The sequence below is a fragment of the Sarcophilus harrisii genome, chromosome 6 (assembly GCF_902635505.1).
Source record: "Sarcophilus harrisii chromosome 6, mSarHar1.11, whole genome shotgun sequence".
Classification (NCBI taxonomy): domain Eukaryota; kingdom Metazoa; phylum Chordata; class Mammalia; order Dasyuromorphia; family Dasyuridae; genus Sarcophilus; species Sarcophilus harrisii.
The window spans coordinates 51127577-51151776 of NC_045431.1; the positions used below are offsets into that span (position 1 = coordinate 51127577).

Consider the following 24200-nt stretch of genomic DNA (forward strand, 5'->3'; position numbering starts at 1 on the left):
TTAGAGTCTTTTTCCTCAGTTTCAGAGGTTAATCCAAAATTTTTAGTAATTTAATTCAGCATCCCATTGTATCTTCTCTGTTAAATGTCATCAGCATCATCAGATCAAGGACTCATTCATTGTTGAATGACCTGAAAAATGAGCGTTAGCTGAAAGGGTAAAGTATCAGTGCATCTGGCTAAGGAGTTAGCACTCTAAAGCCATTAGATAAAAATATAAATGTAAATATTGTTCAGTTTCAAGTATTTGAATAAATTCTGCCTGGAAAGCAGATCTTTTCTTGGGTCTCTCCCTTTTGGTGCTGTGTTTTAAAATGCAAGATTCTGTAAAGCTAGGGCACAGGCTTGTTTTTTTGTTTGTTTTTGTTTTTGTTTTAGAACAGAACAGATGACACTGCTTAATAAAGTTTATTTGATGTTGAAGACAAAGGTAAATGAAGGGAAGGCTAGTGTGCTCAGCCAAGGGCAAGAAAGTATAGAATAAATGTTTACTCATCTGCTTGAGCCAGATTTAAAGCAAGACTCCTTAATCTGGAAGGTCAAGGGGTTCATAGATAGACGTCAGGGAGATTGATGAACTTTAATGAAAAAAAAATCTTCATTTTCATTAACATCTAACTTAAAACATTTGCATTTTTTTTACATTATGAATTTTTTTTAAAGCACATTTTCAAAAGGGGCTCATGGGCTTTATTTACCAGACTGATAAAAGTGTCCATGACACACACATAAACTTTGAAGTCCCCTGGCTTTAAGGACTGGCACCCAAGATTGAGCAGATTATCACAGATTTTTAAAATTGAAGAAGATTTAGATCTATGAACCATCAATCCTGAATATGAGGAAACTGAAACTCTAGAATATTGAGTATCTTGCCCAAGATTATGCAACTAATTAATAGTACAAGGAATTCAGATCTCCTACCTCCTACTGTCAGGTTCTTTTTTTTTTTTTTTACATTATGCTTTGAGTAACAGGGAAATTAGAAATGAACAAATACACACAGAGCCTAAGTATATCTTGGAGGATTAGAGAGTTCCATGAAAGATGAAACCATTTAAAGTAATAAGATTTTTACTTTTTTTCAAGTTGTACATATTTTGTAATGTATTATGGGATAAGAGATCATAGTGCTTGATCCTTATAGTAATAAGCACATAATAAATGCATAATAAGTTTAATTTGTGAGATGAGAGTTGTCAAAGAGTGGCTGTATTTTCTGTTCCTTATATTCAAAGAATAAAAACATGTGGACTCAATTAAATATAAATTAAGCATAAATTAAAACACATATTTGAGAATCTTGACCTGCATATGATGTGGCCATTCCTTACATAAAAATGACAAAGACATTGCATTAAATGTTAGTTTTTGATTTGATCCAATCCCGATAAAGGGTCACTTTGGTATAGAGTCCAGGCTTGTTTACTTTTCCACAGCCTATTCCCCAGCTTACTATTCCAATAATGTACCAGAGCCTGTTCTCTGGTATAACCAGTGGTCCTCCAGAATCACCCTAAGGGAATAATAGAAATATTCACTATATTACATAAAATAATTTCAGAAATGAGTGTCAGAAACAATTACAGTTAATATTTATGTAGTGCCTTAAGTTTTATAAAGGACTTTACATTTTTATCCCATTTGAGCTACACAATAACACTGTGAGAGACAGTGCTATAATTGCTCATATTTCACTGAAGGAAAAACTGGGGCTGAGAGAGAATTAAGTGATTGTCCCAGGATACCAGAGCTAGTAAGCATCAGAGACAGAATTCAAACTTTCATTTTATTCATTCATTCCTGCAAACTTTCATTTGCTAAATCCAGCATTCTATGCACTATGCTGCTTAGTTTCCCCCAACCCCCAATGCTAGTATCATTAGCATACTTAAAAAAAAAAAAAAGAGCAAGTACTGGATAAATCTCTAATTGACATAGTTACCAGCCTCTCCTAATTGTCATACCATCTCTGTTTATTTGATAATTTTGGATCATCTTTATTCTACAGTTTATCATTCTTCTTTTAGCTAAAGCATAGTGATAATAAGACTAAGATTTCTTATTCAGCCTCCAAATTGGTTTGAACACAATCAACTAATTTTTCTTCTTTGAATTAGTCTTTCTTGAAATTCTGTTCTCCTTCTGCCCCCAATAGAAGTAATTTCTCCCTTTTCTAAACTATTATAACACTGCCAAACACAGAGTATTTAGTATTTATCATATTGTTAGGATTTCCCCAAAGGGCCCTTTTTATCTCCTCTTGCTGCTTTCTCATTTGTAAGTCATCATTTCTAGTTGTTCTAAGTTGTCCTGAACAACAATAAAGTCTTGAGAGAGGTCTTTTCTCTACTAGCTTTTCCTCCCATTTCCCCCTCTCCACCATATATCTAGGTTTCATGAAGGTTCCTAAATTGCTGTTATTCACAGATTGAAAAGAACTTTCCTTATTTAGAATGATCATTTATGTGGATTCCAATTGAAACTTACCTCACAAGCATCGAGTTTTCCTGACAAATATCCTGCACATATCATTCCTGATGATACAGCTCCACCATAGACATCTCTTTGGTTGCAGACATCCTTGCTTATGATTTCCACTTTGGCTTCTCGTAATCTATTTGGAATTGGACCTAGAATAAGAGGGAAACATTTCCTAGTATTTCTTCACTGATGGGTTTCCTATCTATTGTTGCATAATGGGTATAATCCATCTCATGAAATGGTATGCACCTAATGAATAGAGCTCCATTTTCAGCTCCAAATCTTACGGTTGAGTTTAATTTCTGTAACTTTAGGCTTACTTTTCACTTGAGCACCTCAAAATAAGAAGGAAAATATTATAATCCTATGCTAGTACTTTTTTGACAACATTTCTGTCTATTTTTCTGTTAAGACCTGGGCCTGGGCTGTGATCAGCTTGCTTCCCCAAAGCATGTAGCTCTATATTCAGAAAGCAGATGAGGGAATTCTGTGAAGCTAATTTTAATTGACTAAAACAACAACAACAAAACCTTCTGTACTGATTAACATAAAATAGACTAGGTACACTTGAGCATGTACAATAGATGAGTAGATCTTGTCAGACCCCAGATTCAAGACTATGATATAATAAAGGTCAACCATTCTCTAAACTTCTCCAAGGGATGTAGCTATTGATCTTGAAGAAGATGAACCAATAGTAAGTCAAGATTTGTTATTGTTGCTTTACTAATAAACTTTATATATAAAACAGTTAGTGCCCATCTCAGCATGCTGATAGTTGACATGAGACCAGAGACTCTAAAAGCCCAGATTTGAACCTGTCTCTCATCTGAAAGTATCCAAGGTGACCTTTCAGCATCCATGTTCCATAAACTTTTTGTTTATAATCTAGTTGGCTTTACCATCTATTTGAATAAACTCCATTTGTGTTCATGAGCCTGTGCTTTTCCTGAAGAAACCAGAGACTTATTAGAAAACTACTCATTTTAGAGTATTTACTACTAAATCTAAGAAATTCAGCAGGGGAATTCCATGACCAATTTGATAAACTTACAGGAAAGTGACTGTTTGAGGCTTTTTGTGGTATATCATCAATTGGGATAACTTCATAAGTTTGAACTAAATTGGCCAATAAAACAGGGTTTAATTGCAGAATCAATCATTTCCCTTTTTTTCTCTTTTTTGAGCATGGCTCAGAGACCAAAGACCTAAGAGTGGACTTCTGTTTCTGAGAAGCACTTATCTATTGTTATAGTCCCCAGGAATTGTCTGAAATCCCCACTTCATGGAAGAGATGGAAGTCTCTTGATCTAAGAGATGATTGCATGCAGGGTAGACAGAGTTGCAGATGTGGTCAACCATGTTTTCCCAAGAGGAGGGATCTACATAATGAAATAATTGTAGTTCCTGAGTCCTGGAGGCCATACAACTTAGTAGGGAATTGTCAGTGACAAGAATCTTAAGGTTGTTATTGTGATTTTCTCATCACCTGGCCTGGAAGTGTTAGTGAATCTGCTTTTGGGTAGGGAGAAGTAAACTCATGGGGAAAAAAGAGAATTCTGATGCTAGACTAAGAGAGGTCACCTAGAGACTTGATTTCTCCACATTTTCTGCGTCCTCTAGGATCCAGGGTTCTTATTTCTGATGGGAAAGCATATTTACATAGCCTAATGGTGCAAGTAGCATTCCTTGATTGGAATCAAAGCAATGAATCTCTCCTAAATCAAAATTCACAGAGAAAGGTGAAAGTACCCTTCTTCTCTATGATTCTACCATGGTAGCAGATGCTTAATTCTAGCATTACCCTGAGAAGGTTTATGTTTATTGTGATCCTACATTTTCAAGGTAACCAAAATGACATCATTGTGTCAGGGTCAAGGTATAGTGTGTCTAACTGTGGCTGACATAAAAAAGCTGATTTTTCCCCCTAACCTGCAGATAGTTAAATGAGCAACTTGTAAATAAAGTGTCAAACTAAAAAAAAATATGGCTGACTAAACCAATACAAGCTCTGAAGACTCTACCACAGGTGGAACACAAATGGTCTATATGAACATTTGGAGTGAAAATGTCTAAATTTGTGCATGTCATATTTCTTTTGAGCTACTACAATTCTGTTTTCCTCATAAAACACAGCATCTTGATGTAAGAACGTCATTGTGGGAAGTTCTGTGCTGATGTCTCCCACCTCACATAATTGAATCCAGAGTTCTTCAGAAAGATCTTTTGAGTATTCCTTCCTCTGGCCTCCTTGTGAGCACTTGCCTTGTGTGAGTTCTCCATAAAATAGTCTTCTAGGCAAAAATATATTTGACATTTGAATAACATGATCCTCACAGTTGTGCTTTCTGCAGGAGAGTTTGAGTGCTTGGAAGTTCAGTTCAAGAAGGACCTCAGAAACATGCTAAGTGATCGACCTTAGACAATTCAAATGCAATGATTTAATTTCCTGGCACAGTGCTGGTATTCACAGACATACAACAATAAGATTAGCACAACAATTTTACAGAACCTCTGTTTGATAGACAGCCTAATAATGCTTTTCTTCAACATCTTCCTTTGTAGTCTCCCAAATACTAAGTTAGCTCTGGCAACACATGTATTAATCTTCTCATCTATATGTACGTCCCTGGAAAATGACTGGCAGGGTAAATGAACGTATCCAAAGCATTTAAAATTTCTCCATTTGCTATATCTGGTGGTTTAATGTATGAATGTTCTTCTAACTGGTATAAGACTCTGGGTTTCTTTGATGTTCATTGTCAGGCCAAAGGTAGAATAAATAGCAGAGAATCAATCCCTACTTTGTTGCATCTCAGCCTCAGAAGCCCAAGAGTTGCACAGTCCTTATACATTTGTCTTGTAGCTTTTTAAAATTAAATGCTATACCACCAGGGTATGGTAGCTTACCCTGAAGTGATTTTTGTCTTTGTTGGAGGCATGTGATAATATCAATGAATACATTATGCTAAAAAGCATAGAACCCAGCACATAATGCTGATTCACTACACTGGTGAATGGGAAAGATCAAAATCACCTTCCAGTATCCAGAATCTGTGCAATCATGTTATCATGAGACTGATGTACAATTCTGATGAACTTCTCTGGGCAACCAAATTTTGCCATGATTTTCCACTAACAGGACTTTGATCAGATCAATGAATGTTATCTACAGACCACTATTGTGTTCCTGGCATTTTTCTTGTAGTTGTTAGGCAGCAAATATAGTCAATAGGTTTTTCAACCCTTTCTGAAACCATAGATATCCATATTCTAGGTGAAAGATCTTCCTTTTCAGGAGGACTCTGGCAAGAATTTTGACAGCAATGACAGAGAGAGAGAGATCTTCACCTATGATTATCACAGGACAACTTATTTTCTTTCCTTTATACAGATGGACAAACTGTCCTTGAACTCCTGGAGGATAATCTCCTCTTGCCATATAACTCAGAAGATGCCAGTCAGTTTTGTGTGGGCAGTAAACTCCACATCTCTCCAAATTTCAGCTGGCGTGGAATCAACATCAGGCCTTTTCTCCATGAGCGGAGCCTAATGGCATTCAAAACCTTGTCTTTAATTGGAAGTTCAGTTAGATAGGGATTGATTTCAGTCTGAGCTACATGGTCAGTGGCTTCAGTGTTGATTGTTGATGAGTTGTTGAGAACACTAGGGAAACATTCAGTCCCTATCTTCAGTATCATGCCATTATCACACTAATCAATGTGGTTTCATTAGCACTGAGCAGTTGACATATACCACAGGTCGTTGGCCCATAAATAGCCTTCTGGACATTCAAAAAGAGCTTTGGATTGATATTATCAGCATAAAATGGAATTTCATCTGTCCTTTTAGTTAGCCAGGAATCCTGTATCTCTCTAAGCTTTGTTTGAACTTTACTTTTTTGTGGATTAAATGGTGCCTTCTTGGAGACAAATCAACTAATCTAGTAGTAAATCCTAGGGAGTCTTCAGTTTTTATTCAGCAGCTTTGGAGTTTTCCCATCATTTTCATCAATGTAATCTTAATGTTTGTAAGTGTTCAAGCTTGGATGAGCAAAATATCTGAAAGCTGCCCATTCCTTTTCTACTCCACTGTTGCCAATTGGATATTGGCTCAGCTTTCTCTCCAAGTTAGCAACAAACTCTTCTAAATCCTTTTCAGAGAAACACTTTCATCTATTAACATTACATCTTCTGGTAGTTGTTTTGCCTTGAAATCATTGCTTTTGTTGAATGTGAATGTTTAGCTTAGAGAGGATAAGTCTATGATCGGTCCAGCACTCTGATATAGACTATCATCTTCATTTTTCTCACATTCTGTCTCTTCTTACAATGACATAATCTATTGGATATCAATGTTTCTGTACCTGTTGCTCCATTATTTGCTTGTCACCACAGGATTTCAAGGTAAGTAAAAATAGCAAAATGTTCCATAACATTTAGTGATGTCTTTGAACTTATGCATAAATTGGACTAATTAATTGTGTCAGAATTGCATGAAATCCTTGGTCTCATTTCTTTTTCCAGAGTCATCAAAGTTCAGTGACAAGACAAAATCAAGATGACTGACAATGGCTCAGGATAGAGAGATGACCTTATTGCTTTTGGTACATAATCAAGCTCTAAGTATTTCACAGCACTTGTTTCTGCTGCTTTCATGACCATTGGAACAAATTGTTCACATCTGTCCATTCTACCAGGGAAGTCTTTACATGGTTGGGGTATTCAACCCCCAACCAATGGATTTGAGCTCCATTGGTTACTCTCAACTTGTTTAGTTGGTCTGCCAAAATGGTTTACTGGGGTATGACCACTATGTCTATTACTCCTTCTTGGAGTCACAGAAGAGAGTTGGCAGGTAGACACTAAAGGTGGAAAGCAGCCCTGCAAAGGTCTCAGCAGCCCTCACACCTCAGGTACTAAATTTCCCTAACATCTATATACCTATATACAACTGACTGGTACTATAAAGTGCCAAGATGAGGTCTAGAGATGAATTAGAATTCCTGCACTGAGGAGGATTGTCCTAGAATAATAAGATAAAGATGAAACCCACGTGGACAAGATTTTCAAATCAAGACCTTGACCCTAAAGGGAGGGATGGTACAGATGGTACAGAGATGAAGGTACAAGGGCCAGATGATTATCTTTCTTAGTAGAACCTACAAATTAGGAAGGGAAAGGATAGAACTTCTTAACAACACAGGTTCCTTCAGGAGAGGGAAAGGAAGAAAGATCAATTTAAGTAAAATATTGAGAATGTTGAAAAGAAAAGAGGCTAAATAAGTTTTTATACATGGAACCACCAATCCAAGAGAAAACAGCACACTGACAGTAGTTTCCTTGTGGAAGGTTTGGAGTTGACAGACAAAAGATAGTTCCCCAGTCATCCATTATTCAGAGCAAACACAAAGAAAGAGGAAAATAAGCTTGTTATGAAGGAATCCCCTATATTCTTCCCCAGATGAGTGGAACAACCTTCAAGTGTTGTATACAAAAGGGAGATGTGATTCCTGATTGATTTAGGGACCTCCCCCACCTATAAACCAAATGCTTCATCTTCCTAATTGTGACTTTCACAGCACTGTAGATATAGAGGTCTCTTTTCATGAAAATGAAAGTCATATGGACTATTCAAATTAATAAGCAAACAATATAATATAATCAAATTTAAAGCATTGCCTTATGAGATAATGGATCTTGTCTTTGTTCACAAAGATTTGCTATCAAATTTGTGGGCTAGTGAAAACTTTCAAATTAGTAGCAAAATCACACTTTGTTCAAAATAAATATTGGGTGGGATTATGTCCCTTTGCCAAGACCCTCACCACTTTCTCTAGATGCTCCCCATCCAGTGACAACCACATCAGAGTGGGGCAAAGCTTCAAAAGTAGCTTCTGGGAGACATACACTTCGGACATCTTCTGAAAAAGTAACTGGAGTGGAAAGAAGTACAACAGCAATGTCATCTTCATGTTTGTAGGAGGCATAATTTTCATGAATAATGATTGACTGAACATTTCGCCTCATCAGGGCAGGACGGAGAGTTGTTCCAAAAGTAACAGTCCATCGTCGTGGGTTTTTATTGCTGCTCATGAAGGGAAAAGGTAACAGTCAGTGTGTGTTTGGTTTAAGGCTACATTGATTCTAAAACATAGATTTACAATTTGTAGCTGACTATGTAGACAAAATTTTGAAGTTTGACTTTGCTGCTTCCCACATTCAATTGCAAGTTGCCTTCTTTTATACCCATCTCACTCTTAGCTAGTTGTCATTAAACTTCTGCTAAACATAGCTGAAGACAATTCCTACAAAAGGAATTTTCAAAGATTTAAAAGTCTTCAATACTCAAAAAAATAATGTCCAATGTTGGGATTTCAGGAGATATGACTTGCAAGAGATATGAGAGAGATAGACTAGAGATCAATGAAAGTTACTAGTGTCTCTCAAATACACTGTCAAGATAAAAGACTCACCCCATATATAAGTGCCTTTAATTTTATAAGTATTTTATTAACAAAAATGAAACTAAAGATTCAGAATAGTTTTAAGTTTATTCTTAATTCTCATCATGCTTTCCATATCTTTCTATGTGACCATCATTCCTTCTCTGATTGTACTTCTCTTCCTTCTTAATATTGATTTCATAGTCAACCAGTGAAATGTGACACTGGTTTGTACTTTTTAAAAAATATTATTTATTTATTTTCAGTATTAATTTTAAAAACATTTTGAGTTCCAAATTCTCTCCTCCCTCCCATCTCTCCTATCCCTATTGGGAAGCCAAGCAATATTTCAAATATGCATGTGATCACGCAAAACATATTTCTATAGTAGCCATGTTACAAAAAAAAGCAATAAAAAGTTAAAAAATCAATTTATACTCAGAGCTCTTCAATTTCTCTTTGGAGGTAGATAATATTTTCATCAGATTGGTATGTGATCAGAGTATCTATTAAGTCTTTCATAGTTGGTCATTATTTCAATATTCCTGTTACATTATAATGATCGCTAGGTTCTGCTCATTACACTCTGCTTCATTTCATATACATCTTCCCAGGTTTTTATAAAACCATCCCCCTTGTCATTTCTTATAGCACAATAGTATTCCATCACAATCATATAGCACAGCTTATTCCCCCATTCCCCAACTGATGGGCATCTCCTCAGTTTTCAATTCTTTGCCTTTACAAAAAGGACTGCTAGAAATATTTTTGTACATATAGGTCCTTTCCCATTTTCTTTGATATTTTTGAGGATATAGACTCAGTTGTTGTATTGCTGGTTCACAGGGCACACATATAGTTTTATAGCTTTTTGGGCAAATTGCTTTCAGAATAGTTGAACCAACAATGCATTCGTGTCCCTGTTTTTCACATCCTCGTCAGCATTTGTCATTTTCTTTTTCTGTTACATTACTCAATCTGATAATTGCAAGACAAAGTTGTTTTAATTTGTATATATCTAATCAATAGTGATTTAGGGTATTTTTCACATGATTACTGATAGCTTTGATTTCTTTTTCTGAAAACCATCTGTTCATATCCTTTACCCATTTATTAATTAGGAAATGGCTCTTATTTTTGTGAATTTGACTTAGCTCCCTATATAGTTGAGGAATGAGACTTCTCTTTAATTTTTCAACATCGTTCATACCCTGCCAAATCTAAGCCTTGGATTGTGTCTCACCATTTTCTCTCTCTTCTATTCACAAGCTGATGACATGGCCTGGAAAAGTGAGGTAACTTTGTTGAATGGGTCCACTATAAAGTTTCTACAAAATTTGTACCTAATCTCACCTGAGCCTTCACTACCACAAGGCAATTCTTTTGCTTTTTTCAAACCTGATTTTTTGGTATAACTCTCCAATGTTCTAAATTTTATTTGTAAGACTCCCACACTATACCTCTTCTTGTTTTCTCTTGGCAAAGGATCTTAATGCATTTTTTTAAAATAAAGACTATTTACTGTATGATTCTACATCTCTTCTACTCTACATCTCAAAACTATTTGATAGTATCTCACATTTTGACTTTCTACCCGTTTCTAATGGAGGGATGGCCCTTCTTGTTACCTAGGCCAACCTCTCTAATTTGTACCCTTAATCTCATTCCCTCTTATCTCCTCAGGTATGATGTCCCCACAACCATCTCTTTCTGATATTTAATATTTTCCATCTACTAGCTCATTCTCTAATGCCAGTAAAATGCCTAGGTCTCCTCTCTGCCTAAAAACAAACAAAAACCCTTTATTAACTCTATATCTTTTCAATATGTTGACCTCCATCTCTTTAACCTTTAGGAGACAAATAAACTTCCTTTTTAAAATATTCTTTTTCAAAAAAGAATAAAATTTTTATTTTCAATTCCATATTCTTTCTTTCCCACCCATCTATAAGAAAAAAGAAATATGATGCCCATTATATATATGTATATATAAACAAACATTTGCAATAATTTTGCCAACATATATTTGTGGTTTGATTGATTCATTAAATGGTAAGATAGACTTAATGAAGAATAGAGACTTACTTATTAAAGCAATGAGCTGCAGTCAGCAGCCACTGGTCACTAATCAAAGAAGCACCACAGATATGATGTCTATCCACCTGCAAGCTAGCTTGCCATGGCCAAGAAGCTTTCTGTGAGAATATTCCACTATTAGAAATTCTTTCAGTGAGAAATGAAGGGTCTATTCCCATCCCACAACCTATTAGAGGAAGACAAGAATGGTCACTGTTAAAGAATTATTCATATATTTGCTTATGTTTTTATATAATATATGTAATAATATATAATATAATAAGAAAGTGACAATAATAATAATGGAATATAATACTATATAACATAACATAATTATATATAATATATAATAATATAATGTTATATAATAATAATTAGTAGCAGGTATATTCACATTGAGAATAATAGAATTATAGAATAGACTTTTGAGATTTTCTGGTGCAACCATTATATAAATAAGAAATCCTAGCAGAATTTCTGACAAGTAATGATCTAGCCTCTGACTAAGAATCTCCAGTGATGGGTAAATTATTATCCCTCTAGGCAGCTATTCTCTTTTTAGACAAACGTACCTGCTAGAAAATTCTTTATTAACTTGAGTTGAAATCTGCCTTCCTGGACACTTCGATTCATGAATTGGGTTCTGTCCTCCAAGGCCAAGAAGGACACATTCACTCATTCTCTCAATTCTTCAAATTTCTCATGTGCATCATCCTCTAAGTTTTCTTTTCCCCAGGCTAAGGCCTTCATTTCTTTAGCCATAGGCTATGTCCAAGACAGTGAGCTTAGTTATAGGATTTTAGGAGCATAGCATTAGAGCTGGAAGGGATCTTGGAAGTCAGCAAAGACATTTTGCAAATGTAAAAACTGAGACCAAAAGAATCTATCACAGGGATTGTATTTGCATTTTCACCTTGATAAAAAATTTTTTAGATATTGTTCTCAACTGGCATGATTTCTTTAGACTCTAGAGGCCCTCTATTCCATGAAGATTCTTTTGTGGAGAACTGGGGATTTTTTTAATTGGAGTGAACTTAAGAGAAAGAAAAACTAATCTATAGCAAAAATGAGCATTACAAAAATAAGCTCTAGGATAAAGGCTCCTCATATCTCAGTGAAAATTGTATAATTTTATCATTTCTGATGTTTGAGGAAAAACAATTAACATGCAGATTTGTCAAGGGCTTAATCTTTATGTTGAGAGTCCTTTGTTAAAAATACTGTACTTACCACTATGTATAAGGTGTTCTGCTTTTGCTGTACTGATGACTGAAACAGAAAAGTAGAGTAAGACATTAGACTTATTAAGGAACTATAATGATTGTATTTACTACTTTCAAATATGTAGTAACATGGCACAAATTTTTGTGTATGATGAGGTGATTCTACAAAACAAAATTATATGGGAAAAGGTAAAAGGAACAATTATCTTATAAAAATGTGGTGTGACCCAGAGAGAGGACTATGGGAACAACATAGTATTTTCACTCTTTTTGTTGTTGTTTGCTTGCATTTTGGAGTTTTTTTTTCTTATTTTTCCTTTTTGACATTTTTCTTGTGCAGCATGATAATTGTAGAAATATGTATAGAAGAATTGCCACATGTTTAACATATATTGGATTACATGCTATCTAGGGGAGTGGGGGGGAAGAAGGGAAAAAATTTGGAACACAAGATTTTGCAAGGATGAATGTTGAAAATTATCCATGCATAAGTTTTCAAAATAAAAAGATTTAATTAAAAATGTGGTATGAAAAGAAGAATTTACACAGAAGAACTAAGTGGGGATGAATAATGTGGGAACCTTACTCTCATCTGGGATGAAGAGGAAACAAAATATATATTTGAAAAGGTTGAGAAGTCTTCTGAATTTCAAGAGAGATAAGAAAAATGGTTGATGGGTTGGGAGAGGAACTTTTAAATGATATATAAAAATAATATTAGGAAGGTGAGGGGAGACTAAAAGGGAGGGAAGTTTGGGGAGGGGGAAATAATAAAATAACAAGAATAGGGTAAAAAGAAAGGTTGAGAAGGAAAATAGTGAGTAAAAATAAGATGAAAAAACCTATTAAAGCTTTTCCAAATATATAAGAAAACATAAAAACCTGGCAAGATGTATATGAAGTGATACAAAATGAAGTGAGTAGAAACAGGACAGCATTATAATTAGAAAGAGCACTATTATGGTAGCAATTGTGAGAGACTTAATACTTTGATCAGTACTGTGATCCAAGACAATTCCAAAGATCTCATGATGGAAAATATTATATACTTCCAGAGAGAGAACTGATAAACTCAGTGCAAATTGAGATATAATTTTCTCATTTTATTTTTCTTGTTTTTTTGTGACAGGGCTAATATGGAAATATGTTTTACATTATTTAACATGTATAATTGATACTGAATTTCTTGTCTGGGCTAGGGATTGCAGGGAGCTAGAGAATTTGGAACTCAACATTTAAAAAAGAATGTTAAAAATAAATAATAATTTTTTAAAATTTTAATAGTTTTGGGTGCCTAAGGTTTAAGATTCTCCAGTTTTCGATTTCACTTTTAGATTTAAGATTAATGATGCTCAAAAATTAGTAGAGCACAGAAGGGATTTCAACCTTTGCACTATTTTCTTACTCTCTGATGTCAACCAAGTCTATGAATGGGTTTCTTCCCCCTCTGAAAGTGAGATAATAACATGTCTACTCTCCTCCCCAGAAGTAGTGAGAAGCAAATAACATGAGAAGAATTACTAGGCACTGGAAATATTTTGACAGCTCCACAATCAGATTTGTCTATCTGCCAACTTGTGTGTTAAATGTTCTACGAAAATATAGCAACTTCAAATTAATTTGTAAGGATGATAATGATAACAATTTGGAAATTTAATGAACCATCTTTGATATCATGCTCCAAACATTTATTAGTTATTTATGCAGTTGTGACTGATAAGACAACTGTCTGTGTTCCCCATGTTGTTAGGGATAGACATCTTTCTCTTCCTGATGATGGTCCCTCTGGCCATCCCTGTCTTGTCTGGGAGGAACAGGTCTACTGAAACATAATTGTAGCCCTTAATGATTCCTATCATTTAATCTATGCCCCAAGGACCAAATTCTCCTTCTTTTTACTAATTCCACAATTCTGGCTAGGATGAAAGGGAAGTGGGGAAGATGGGGAGAGAACAGAAGAGGGTAGTAAGTGCTAGAGGCAGTAGAAAATAGTTGAATTGGCAGCAAAGGGAGAGGTAGAGAAATTTGTTTGATTTGCTTTTGGCACAGTACTTTTTCCTAAACAGTTCTTGAATATTGTCCCAGAAGGAAGAAATGTTTTATAACCTATATATCATGTGCTTCAAGGTGATAATAAGCTAGTAAGTGTTTGGAAAGTCATCCTCAGATCCAAAATAAGCCAAGTGCAATTCCAACCTCTGATGCACATTGACTCTGTGACCTTGGACAGTTCACAGGATCTCTCAGTGCTTCAAGAAGCCTTTTAATATTATACATTAAAGCTTTGGTGGCAATCTGCATGGGTAAAGGTAGTTTCTTCATAGAGAATTAAATACCTTTCCCAATGAGATCATCAGTTTGATCCTAAAATAAAATTGTGCTGTTATTAATAGGATCATGCATTTAGAATTAGAAGGAAATTAAGTGGTCATTTTGTCCCACCTTTTCATTTAACATGTGAGGAAACTGAAGGTCAGAGAGGAAAATGACTTCTCTAGGATCACACACTTATTAAATGATAAGAATGAAATTCTTGGTCTCTTACCTGAATTCCAGTCTTCCTACTACACCATTTTACACTTCCTGCTACACCATTCTATAGTTCCTACTACACCATTTTCTATAACAACTAATTTATTAAAATTCTTTATAGGGACAGTAGAAACAGGACTAACTTTAGAGACAGAGAACTTAGATTTAAACCTTTTTTAATCCAATGACTTCATTTTTCTGGGCTTCAATTTCTTAATCTATAAAATGAGAGGGTTAGACTTGTGCATACTGCCAAATATTTAACAAGATCTCAAAAAAAAATGTAAGCACAAAATATGTTGAAATTTAATCTACATTGGGAACTTTATCTCCATCACTTTCTTAAATTTAGACCATCATCAAAATCCATCAACCCTTGATGTGCAACTTTTGCTAATTTCCTAGGTATAAATACACAAACTGAAATTTTAATGATTAGCTCATGAGAGCCAGTTAGATCTGGCTTCCAAACACCCTAGCTTGAACTAAATGATAGCTGAGGTCCCTTTCAGCTCTATATCTACCATCTAACCAATCTACTTTGTGCAAGGCAGTATATTAGGTTCTAGGAATTCAAAAATAAGAGACACTATAGCCCAAATTCTCATGATGTTTGATCCAAGGGTTCCCCACAAACAAATGTTCAAGGTAAATTTGTGTCAAGACAAAGGGAGAGACATAAAAATGTTGTAGGAAAATATGAGGCGGGAATGGGTGCTTTTATTTCTTGAGGTAAAGAAGGTACTGGAGAGGTAGGTAGATCAAAAAAGATTTTAGAGAAAAAGTAACTGAGTAGCATAAAATTGTATGTATTGTGCGGGACCTAATTCACGTCCCAAGAGATGACAAGTTAAAAATATTTTTTAAAAACACCTTCATTTTATAAAAGTATAGAAATGAAATTATAATGGAAAGCAATGTAAAGGTTAATGAGGAAAAAACAAGGGGCCTAGTATATTGACATGAAAGAAAATACTCCTTACCTTGAAGATAAGGTGAGGAACCATCTACTTCCAAGAACTGTGTTCCATCATGTAGGTTCTCATTCAAAATCTCCTCAGCCATCTTTTTTATTGTGTTTTCATTATTGGCATAAGCAAATTGAAATTTAAGCAATACATCTGCTTTCACACTATCAATGCCTGGCCTGAAAATTAACATCAGCAAAAGAAAGTTAAATAAGGATGCAAAGCACGAGCATTTCCTTAATTTTTTTTTAACTTATCAGGAATTACATTCTCAAGAAACCATAACTTATAATTCTGGCAAGAGTTATTTTAGTTACATTTTTTACCCTCTCAAAAAAAAAAAAAAAAAAAAAAAAAATATGCTGGCAGATTTTTTTTTTAATTTTGTATTTTTGGGTATTTTGTCTAAGGTATTAGAAGCAGTTTAATTTTTTCTGAAGAAAAAGTTTTTCTTGTTATTTCAGCCAACTTTGTGTATAACTTAGACCTTTAAAATTCATATCAATTATATGAGCATGTCTGTTTGAGCACAAAATTTCCTGACAACTTGGGCTTCCTGATTGGTTTTAAAGAAACAAGCAGCCCTCCAGAAAAACTAAAAAACAGTTTCATGTTTTTCACACTTCCTATGTTTGCCAGCTTTCTGAATATTTTTCTTTTCTTTCATTGTATATGCTTTGTTGTTCTTCAGTCATTTACTTTGTAACCACATGGACCTCTCTCAGTAGGTTTTTCTTGGGAAAGATACTGGAATGTTTTGCCATGTCTTCTGTAATATATACTTAGAAATCATTTGATTGTGAAATTATTAAATTACTCATCCTCTAGGGGTATTTAAAATTATAATGATCATTTTCATACTATCAATGTATGTCCAAAGAAACACTAAAATCAAATGTCTTCTTTTTCAGCTTGTAAGATGATTATTTGTGATTACCTGAATCTGACAACATGAGAATTGATGTAGTATCCTTTTAAACTGGATTTTCTAAAAATATCATCTACCTGAAAAAAGAAAAGAGAATATTAAGGGAATTGAATTTGATACCATAAAGAACACCTTATTACTTAAATCTATTTTTAAAGGAACTTGAATGGAATAATGTTACAACGTTTATCTCAATATTTAATTTAACTGCCTTCAGAAAACATTTTGTAGATTAGGCAAGATCCTACTTGTATAAAGATCAGTTTGCATAAAGTGAAGTGGAACAGATAAATTTGTAAATTTGATTTGTAGTCAAAGATAGATGATAAAATTGGTTTAGGCTACTGCTAATATAATGTACATTGAATAATGAATACTTTAAAATTAGGCACACAGAGACAGGATATCTATTCTCACTGAAGGATCATTGTGAATAATCTTAATTCCTACTCTGCGGTCATCATTTAATCCCCAAATCATTGATTATCATTATCATTGAACCCCAAAACCTGATTCACCCACATACACATATGCACACACACACACACACACACACACACACACACACACATACAAATTGGGGACAAGTAGGTGGATAGAGTCCTGGGCCTGGGATCTGAGAGATCTGACTTCAAATCCATCCTCAGACACTTATTAGCTGTGTGACCCTGGGCATGTCACTAAACCCTGTTTGCCTCAGTTTCCTCATTTGTAAAATAAGTTGGAAAAGGAAATAATAAACCACTCTGGTAGCTTTGCCAAGGAAACCTCAAATGGGGTCAGACAGATATAATTAAAAATATTTTCGGGTTGTAATTTTTGATGGAATTTGACACTCTCATTCTTGTAAGAAGATGTTTTTGCTCTGTTGTTTGTGATTTATATTTCCTGGGGTATATATGCATTGAGCACTTTCAAGAAAAGGAAAATACTAACTATGTTAGGAGAACTATGTAGAAAAGTACAAATAGAATATAATTACAAAAAATACTTCTTTCTCTCCTTATATTGCCCCATGGGATGAACTCCTAGAGTAAATTGTTATTCCCCAAACCACAACTTGTTTTTGAAATATGTGATCTTCCCCTTTTGACTCTTTATTTACCTGTCAAACTGGATTTGGGGGAAATGACTGATCATGTGCCAAACCTTAAGTGAATGTATGGCTCAGTATCTTTTAAAAATAAAGAAAGAGGGAGGAGATGAAAAGATCCCAAAGTAGGATCATTAATTCCTTAACAATTAAGTTTTGTCTTTATTGTCTGCTGCTAAACCTTTTGACGTCAAAAATACTGCTGGATTCCCTAGTTCCTTAAAGTTCTGTTGTTAAAATTTCCTCCACCTTCACTATTTTGTCCCTTTCCTCCGTCTTTCACCAACTAATAACTTTAGACCTTAAATAATCTTCTCTCTAGATTTTTGTGGCACTGATTTCTCCTGATCCTTACCCTATCTCTCTGACCTCTCCTAGGTCTCATTTGCTATATCTTTATTCCCATCACACCCTCAATACCCATAAACTCCAATTTTACAAATGAGAAAACTGAGGCACAGAAAGGCTAAACAGCTTGCCTAAAGTCATAAGTAATTAGTAAAGAATCCAAATGTGTAAATATATGAACTTCTATGAGTACTGTTGTGCTGTAGGCCATTTATTGTATCACTTTATCTTATTCTTACCTATTACTTTTATTCCTATGTAATTTTACCCAGCTCTCCCTTCTTTTCTGTATATTCAAATTCTACCCATTTTTCAAGATCACTCTCAAGTCAAATCTTCTTCATGGAACCTTCATTCCCTGATTACTTCAAGCTGTAGTGACTTCTACCTCTTCTCAAGTTCTATCACATTTAATAACTATAATTCATTTAGTATTTAAAAATATGCCATCATACATTGTAATTTAACTACTTCATTGGTATTTGTCTTGTCTGCCTATTTATACCAAACTCTTGGGATCCACCATGAGTGTTATACATTGCTTTGCATTTTCTAGAATGATTATCGTAGTGCTGTCTTCAAAAAATTTGCATTAATATCTGTCTCTGTCAGGTTAGTTCTAGGGTTAGAAGATAGAAAGTATATAGTGGAGGTGAGATAGGATAATTATGTCTAGTTTAGAGCTATTCTGGTATAGTTATAGATGTCTAGAAGGTTAGCTTAGGGGTATGAACAATCCCAGTTCATAGTTTATAAAAATTCCTTGCTTTTGTTTCTTTCTCCCCAATTTTGGGTTATTTTTCTCTTTGTTATTCACTACTTTCCATCGATAGAATATGTAGATAGTTATAAAAAAGGAATATATAGTATTATGTTATGCTCTGTGAGTTCTGAAACTAATTAAAATGCTTAGATGTCTATAAAATTCTCCTTCTATTCAGGATGTTCCTAACTTTACTCCTAACTTAGACCTATGTAAGATTATCTTTAGTGTCCTAAAAGCTTCTGAACTAACATAGAATTTAATAATATAAATTGAATTATACATGTACACAGTGTGTTTGTCCTATAGTATACCTAACAAGCCAGTGATTCTTATATTGGCTTTCTCCTAAATGGAAATTAATAACATTGGGCACTGCCGTCTACCCCATTCCATTACTATGATACTGGTGGGTCTCATAGTTGATTACATTTTCCTAGTTAAAATGTAATAATTTAGTATTTAATTTTTTCTAAATGTTTTTGAAATGACTTATATACTCCACCTTGTTCTATCCCCTGTTCTCTTCACCGTCTGCTCATTTTCTCTTTAGAGTTTTCTGAAGAAATATTTCTGAGCCTTACAGATATGATCCAGCTAAACATCCCCTTCCTTTGTTAGTTATTATGTATGCTTTTGTTTCTGAGCAAGAGAATGGTCTAAACGACAGTTCATTCTTAATAAATTGTAATTGGTGATGAAGGTCATTGTAACTATTCAGATGTCTTCAGTAACTCTTTATTGCGATGTACTTACATACAGTATTTTCTAGCTGACTGTTGAACTCTCTAAGACTGACATAATTTTCCCTTTTGGTTATCCTTTCGTAATTATTTCAGACAGATTTACTCCAATTTACTCCAACTAACCTTTCCCTCCAGCAGAATTCTTCCCAACAGCATTCCTAGGTATGCACTGATGCTGGCAGAAGGTCAGCAAAAATCCAGCTTACCCGATTGGTGATCCTTGTTTTAACTTCAGAATGGTCTGGCTCCAGTTCTTTGCTATATTCAATACCAGGTATCCTGAAGGACGTTTGGTAGTAGTGGGGCTTTCGATCTAGAAAGGAAAGTAAGATCAGAGGGGTTTACAGTGTATAACTGGGTTTCGAGAATAAGAAGAAATTTGCCAAGCAGAAAAGTCACAGAATGTCCCTTCTCACAACAACTATTATTCTACCACTATCATCACTACCAACAAATATTTATTTATTATTTATTATATATATTTATTATTTATTAACTAATACTATGTGCCACACACTGTGCTAAGCACTTTATGTTTATATAGTTTGATCAATATAATTCGATCAATCCTGATTAAAACCCTGGAAGATGGATGCTATTATTATTTCCATGAACCTGAGGCACATAGGGATTAAGTGACATGTCCAGGGTCATACAAATGTTAAGTGTCTGAGTCTGCATTGGTACTCAGATCTTCCAGACTCCAAGCCAAGCCCTCTATCCATTGTAGGACCAAGAGGCCCAAGTTTAGAATTATATGAATATCTGATCCAATATATCACAACCTTGATCTCTGTGTCACAGTTTCTTCATATGGAGATAATAACAGTACTTGTAGAATTTTTATGAGCTTCAAATGAGTGTAATATGTATACTATGTATATAGTGTGTATATATATATATATATATATATATACTTTATATGTGGTAAATATATATAGTACACACACAAACACATAGACATGTATGTATATGTACATACATATATAGTATACATATTTATGAATAAATAACTTAGCAAACTTTAAAGTGCTAGCTATAATGATACTAATCATTATTATTATTATCATCACTTCAAGTCCTAGGTAAGAAGTGTTCCCTGTATATCCAACACTTAATGAAGGGTCTTGGACATAATAAGTACTTAATACATTTTTGTTGAATTGAATTAAATTATAGCTGTGTCTTCCCTCACCTATTAGATTGTAAACCTATGAGCAGGGCCTTTGCTACATCTACCTTTTTATCTCCAATGTCAAATACATAGTTGATGATTAATGAATGCCTCCAAAGCTACTTAGGATTTCTTAATAGCCAAATCTCATAGCTTTTTTCTCAATCCTTGTCCTTTTTGATACTCTTTTCTCTAGATTTTTGCGGCACAGATCTCTCCTGGTTCTCACTCTGTCTCTCTGATTTCTCCTGTGTCTCTGCTAAATCTTTATTCCCATCACACCCCTAATACTGAATGTCCCCATTGCTCGTTCATAGGCCCTCTTCTTTTCTCCCTCTTGTTGTTTGTCAATCGTTCTCAGAGGACATGATATCAGGGAGTGGATATTGTGACATGCAAGTGAGTTGGATTTGAGGGAGGAAGGGCTGGGCAAGGTCACCTGCCTCAGTTTCCCCATCCAAGATATGGATCAAGGTGACTGGAGATGGTCCTCCCTCTAGGCTTTCCCTTAGTTACCATATAGTTTTAATCACCATCCCAAATCTACTTGTCCAGTCCTAAACTCTCTCCCAGACTAGAATCTCACATCTCCAACTTGCTTTTTAGATATCTTGAACTAGATACCCTATAGACATCTTAAACCTAATATGTCCAAAATTGAAATCATTTTTCCTCTTCCCCCTCCTGAAAATCCCTACTATTGTCAAGGGTACCGCCATCCTTTCAGTCACTCCAGCTAGAAACCCAGTTGTCATCCTTGACTCTTCATTCTTTCTCTCTTCCATATCCAATCACATCTTGTCATTTTTACTTGTCATATAATGTTTCTCAGGTATACCCCCTTCTTCCTTCTGATATTGTCATCCCCTGAAGCCTGGATTAATGGATTAGTATGTTTGTTGACCTGTCTGCTACAAGTCTATTTCCTATAATCCATGCACAACTTAGTTGTTAAATTCATCTTCCCAAAAAAGAGATCTGGCCATATTATCCCTATATTCAATAAGCTTCATAAGCTCCAGGATGAAATGTGAAATTCTCTGTTTCAAAGCTCTTTGACTCAACTTTATTGCTATTAACATTGCAGTATACCATCTTCTACATTATCAACAAGCTTTAACAAGTTACCTGCCAATAATAATGCTAAGCATAGGGAATAAAGTGAGAAGTAAAAATCTTTAACAAGTTACCTACTATTTGCCAATCATTGGGAATTAAGAGCTAGGTAAAACAAAAAAAAAAAAAGTCCTTTTTCTCAAGGAGCTTTCAAACTAAGGAGAGAGAAAATATGTAAATAATTGTGTGTAAACAAGATACAAACAACTACAATTGGAAATTATCTTAGAGGGAAGGCACTAGCATTGAGGGAAATCAGGAAAAGCTCATTGCAAAAGTGAGATTTTGGTACAGCCTGATGAAAAACAGAAAAACTTGGGCATAAAATAAAACTTGGGCATAAAATAAAATATAGTCCCTGTCAACTTGGTGCTCATAGTACATGGAAGAATAATGAACAGATAATTAAATTTATATAATATTATATAGGAAGTAGCGAAATGAACTCAGGAGAATACTTGATGGGTGGAGTAAATGAAGTCTATGTGCATACCCAGTATTCACCCAATGTATAATGATTGAAGATAATGTTTGTGGCTGATGAAAACTAGCAAATCATATAGGTAATTTTGTAGCCTCTTACTCTCTAAAGATGGCACATGCTTAATAAATGCTTTCTTATTATAAATAATAATGAATGACCTTTTCAATCTATAAAATGTAATATTATTCTTGTATTAATTACTGAATCATTCTTGTATTTTATTAATTTTGATGTGAAAATTATTATTGAAAAACTGAAATAATTTAGTAAAAGGAAAATGTTACAACTACTTTGTCCACTTACAGATGAGAATGTGTTGAGATAACATACATCTCTTTTTTTCTTCCTTCCTTCCTTCCTTGCTTCCTTCCTTCCTTTCTTCCTTCCTTCCCTCTTTACTTCCGTCTTTCCTTCTCTCTCCCTCCCTTCCTTCTTTCCTCCTTTCCTTTCTTCTTCTTTTCTCCTTCCTTCCTTCCTTGCTCCCTTCCTCTCACCAACCCCATCTCTGAGTAGTTCTCCCTATCTCATTCAGGCTGTAAAGTTAGGAACTATTTGTGGGATCAGTCCTGTTCTAATTGGCCCAGGAACTTTTGTCTGTTCTGTTTTTCCAACCTAGGCTAATTTTTCCCTCTTTAGGCAAACTAATAGTCCCTCATTCTTTGGGCTCATCATATTTCTTACAGATTTATTATGGATAACTGATAGACTTAACCCATTATAGATCAGAATTTCCTATCTCAAAAGATCCACCAGTATCAGTCTCCTGAGGAGCAGTGACTAAAGACATGAGCTTTACATTCAGCATTTTCATGCATTTCTAAGTAACCTAGTGACCTATCCTTTGAATGCATACATTTCAGTCCTAAAATTAGTAGTTTGTCAACTGATCTAAAGATTACAGGAGTCCATAAAAACTTAATTTTCCAAAAACTGTTGATGTGTAACAACTTGAAAAAGAAAACTTGTATAGATGGCCCCTGGTGACTGGGATAAGGGGATTTTGGGAGAATGATACAAGTTTGAAGAGCCAAATTGAATATGGTAGAGAGCAGGATAAAGATCAGGACTTGTTTTAGGTTGAATTGTAAATTTCAAGAAATGGGCTAAATCTGTGATTTCATTGCTGTAGGAAACTCTTAGTTAAGGACGCTCTCTCTACCAATGGAGGTCAGCATTCATCTTAGCAAATTGCCAGGAACATTGAAAGGTCATATGATTTGCCTACAATCATGTAGCTAATATGTGTAAGATATAGATTTGAACTTAGACCTGACTTGGAAGACACTTTCAAGGGACGATTCCATGCTGATTATCAGAATTATTAAATTATGCGATTTCATGATCACATTACTGTGAGAAATGTGAGAGATAAGAACACTAATACTTGGTGTCCTATTTGGCAAGAGATATTATGTGACAACATCTTTATATGAAATATAATTCTATATCAAGATCAATATATAAGATATTATATGGAAATAGCAATATATGAAATAAGCCAGAGTTTAAATCAAAGGGAAATTATTATTTATAGACTTGTTGCTAAGTGTGATTATATTGATTTAGATAACAATTGAATGTTGAAATCAATAGAAAATGCTATGGCATTGAAATGGAAAGGAACTGTAATAAGACTGACAAAATAAGCATAAATTAATACTTACCAAATACTAAAAAATGAACAGGGAGACCAATGACAAGTGCCAAAACCAAACCTATAGCCACAATGGTGAGACCAATCATCCAGGGATTCATAGGGAGCTTTCTGAAGCCCAGTCTTGGTGGTCTAGGAAAGAAAACAAACATCATACTTGAGATAGA

General features: G+C 34.6%; 1 protein-coding gene across 1 annotated transcript; it reads right to left on the bottom strand.

Moving 5' to 3' along the window:
* Positions 1-1263: 1263 nt before the first annotated feature.
* LOC100917620 (transmembrane protease serine 11G-like) lies at positions 1264-24200 on the bottom strand. The gene is made up of 9 exons (XM_031942200.1): positions 24044-24200; positions 19812-19918; positions 16665-16732; positions 15743-15906; positions 12235-12273; positions 11014-11191; positions 8311-8570; positions 2490-2632; positions 1264-1515 (listed from the first exon to the last, which is right to left on the bottom strand). Exons 1-9 carry the CDS (start codon positions 24186-24188, stop codon positions 1357-1359), a joined length of 1263 nt encoding a protein of 420 aa, XP_031798060.1. The 5' UTR covers positions 24189-24200; the 3' UTR covers positions 1264-1356.

Bases quoted from the DNA above. Each gene is read 5' to 3' on its own strand.
- LOC100917620 (XM_031942200.1), bottom strand. From the start codon at position 24,188: ATGATGTTTGTTTTCTTTCCTAGACCACCAAGACTGGGCTTCAGAAAG. The intron at 16,733-19,811 runs GTAAGCTGGATT...TTCTTTTTTCAG, and splicing joins AAACAAGGATCACCAATCGG to GTAGATGATATTTTTAGAAA. The intron at 1,516-2,489 runs GTAAGTTTCAAT...TTATTCCCTTAG, and splicing joins GAAAACTCGATGCTTGTGAG to GGTGATTCTGGAGGACCACT.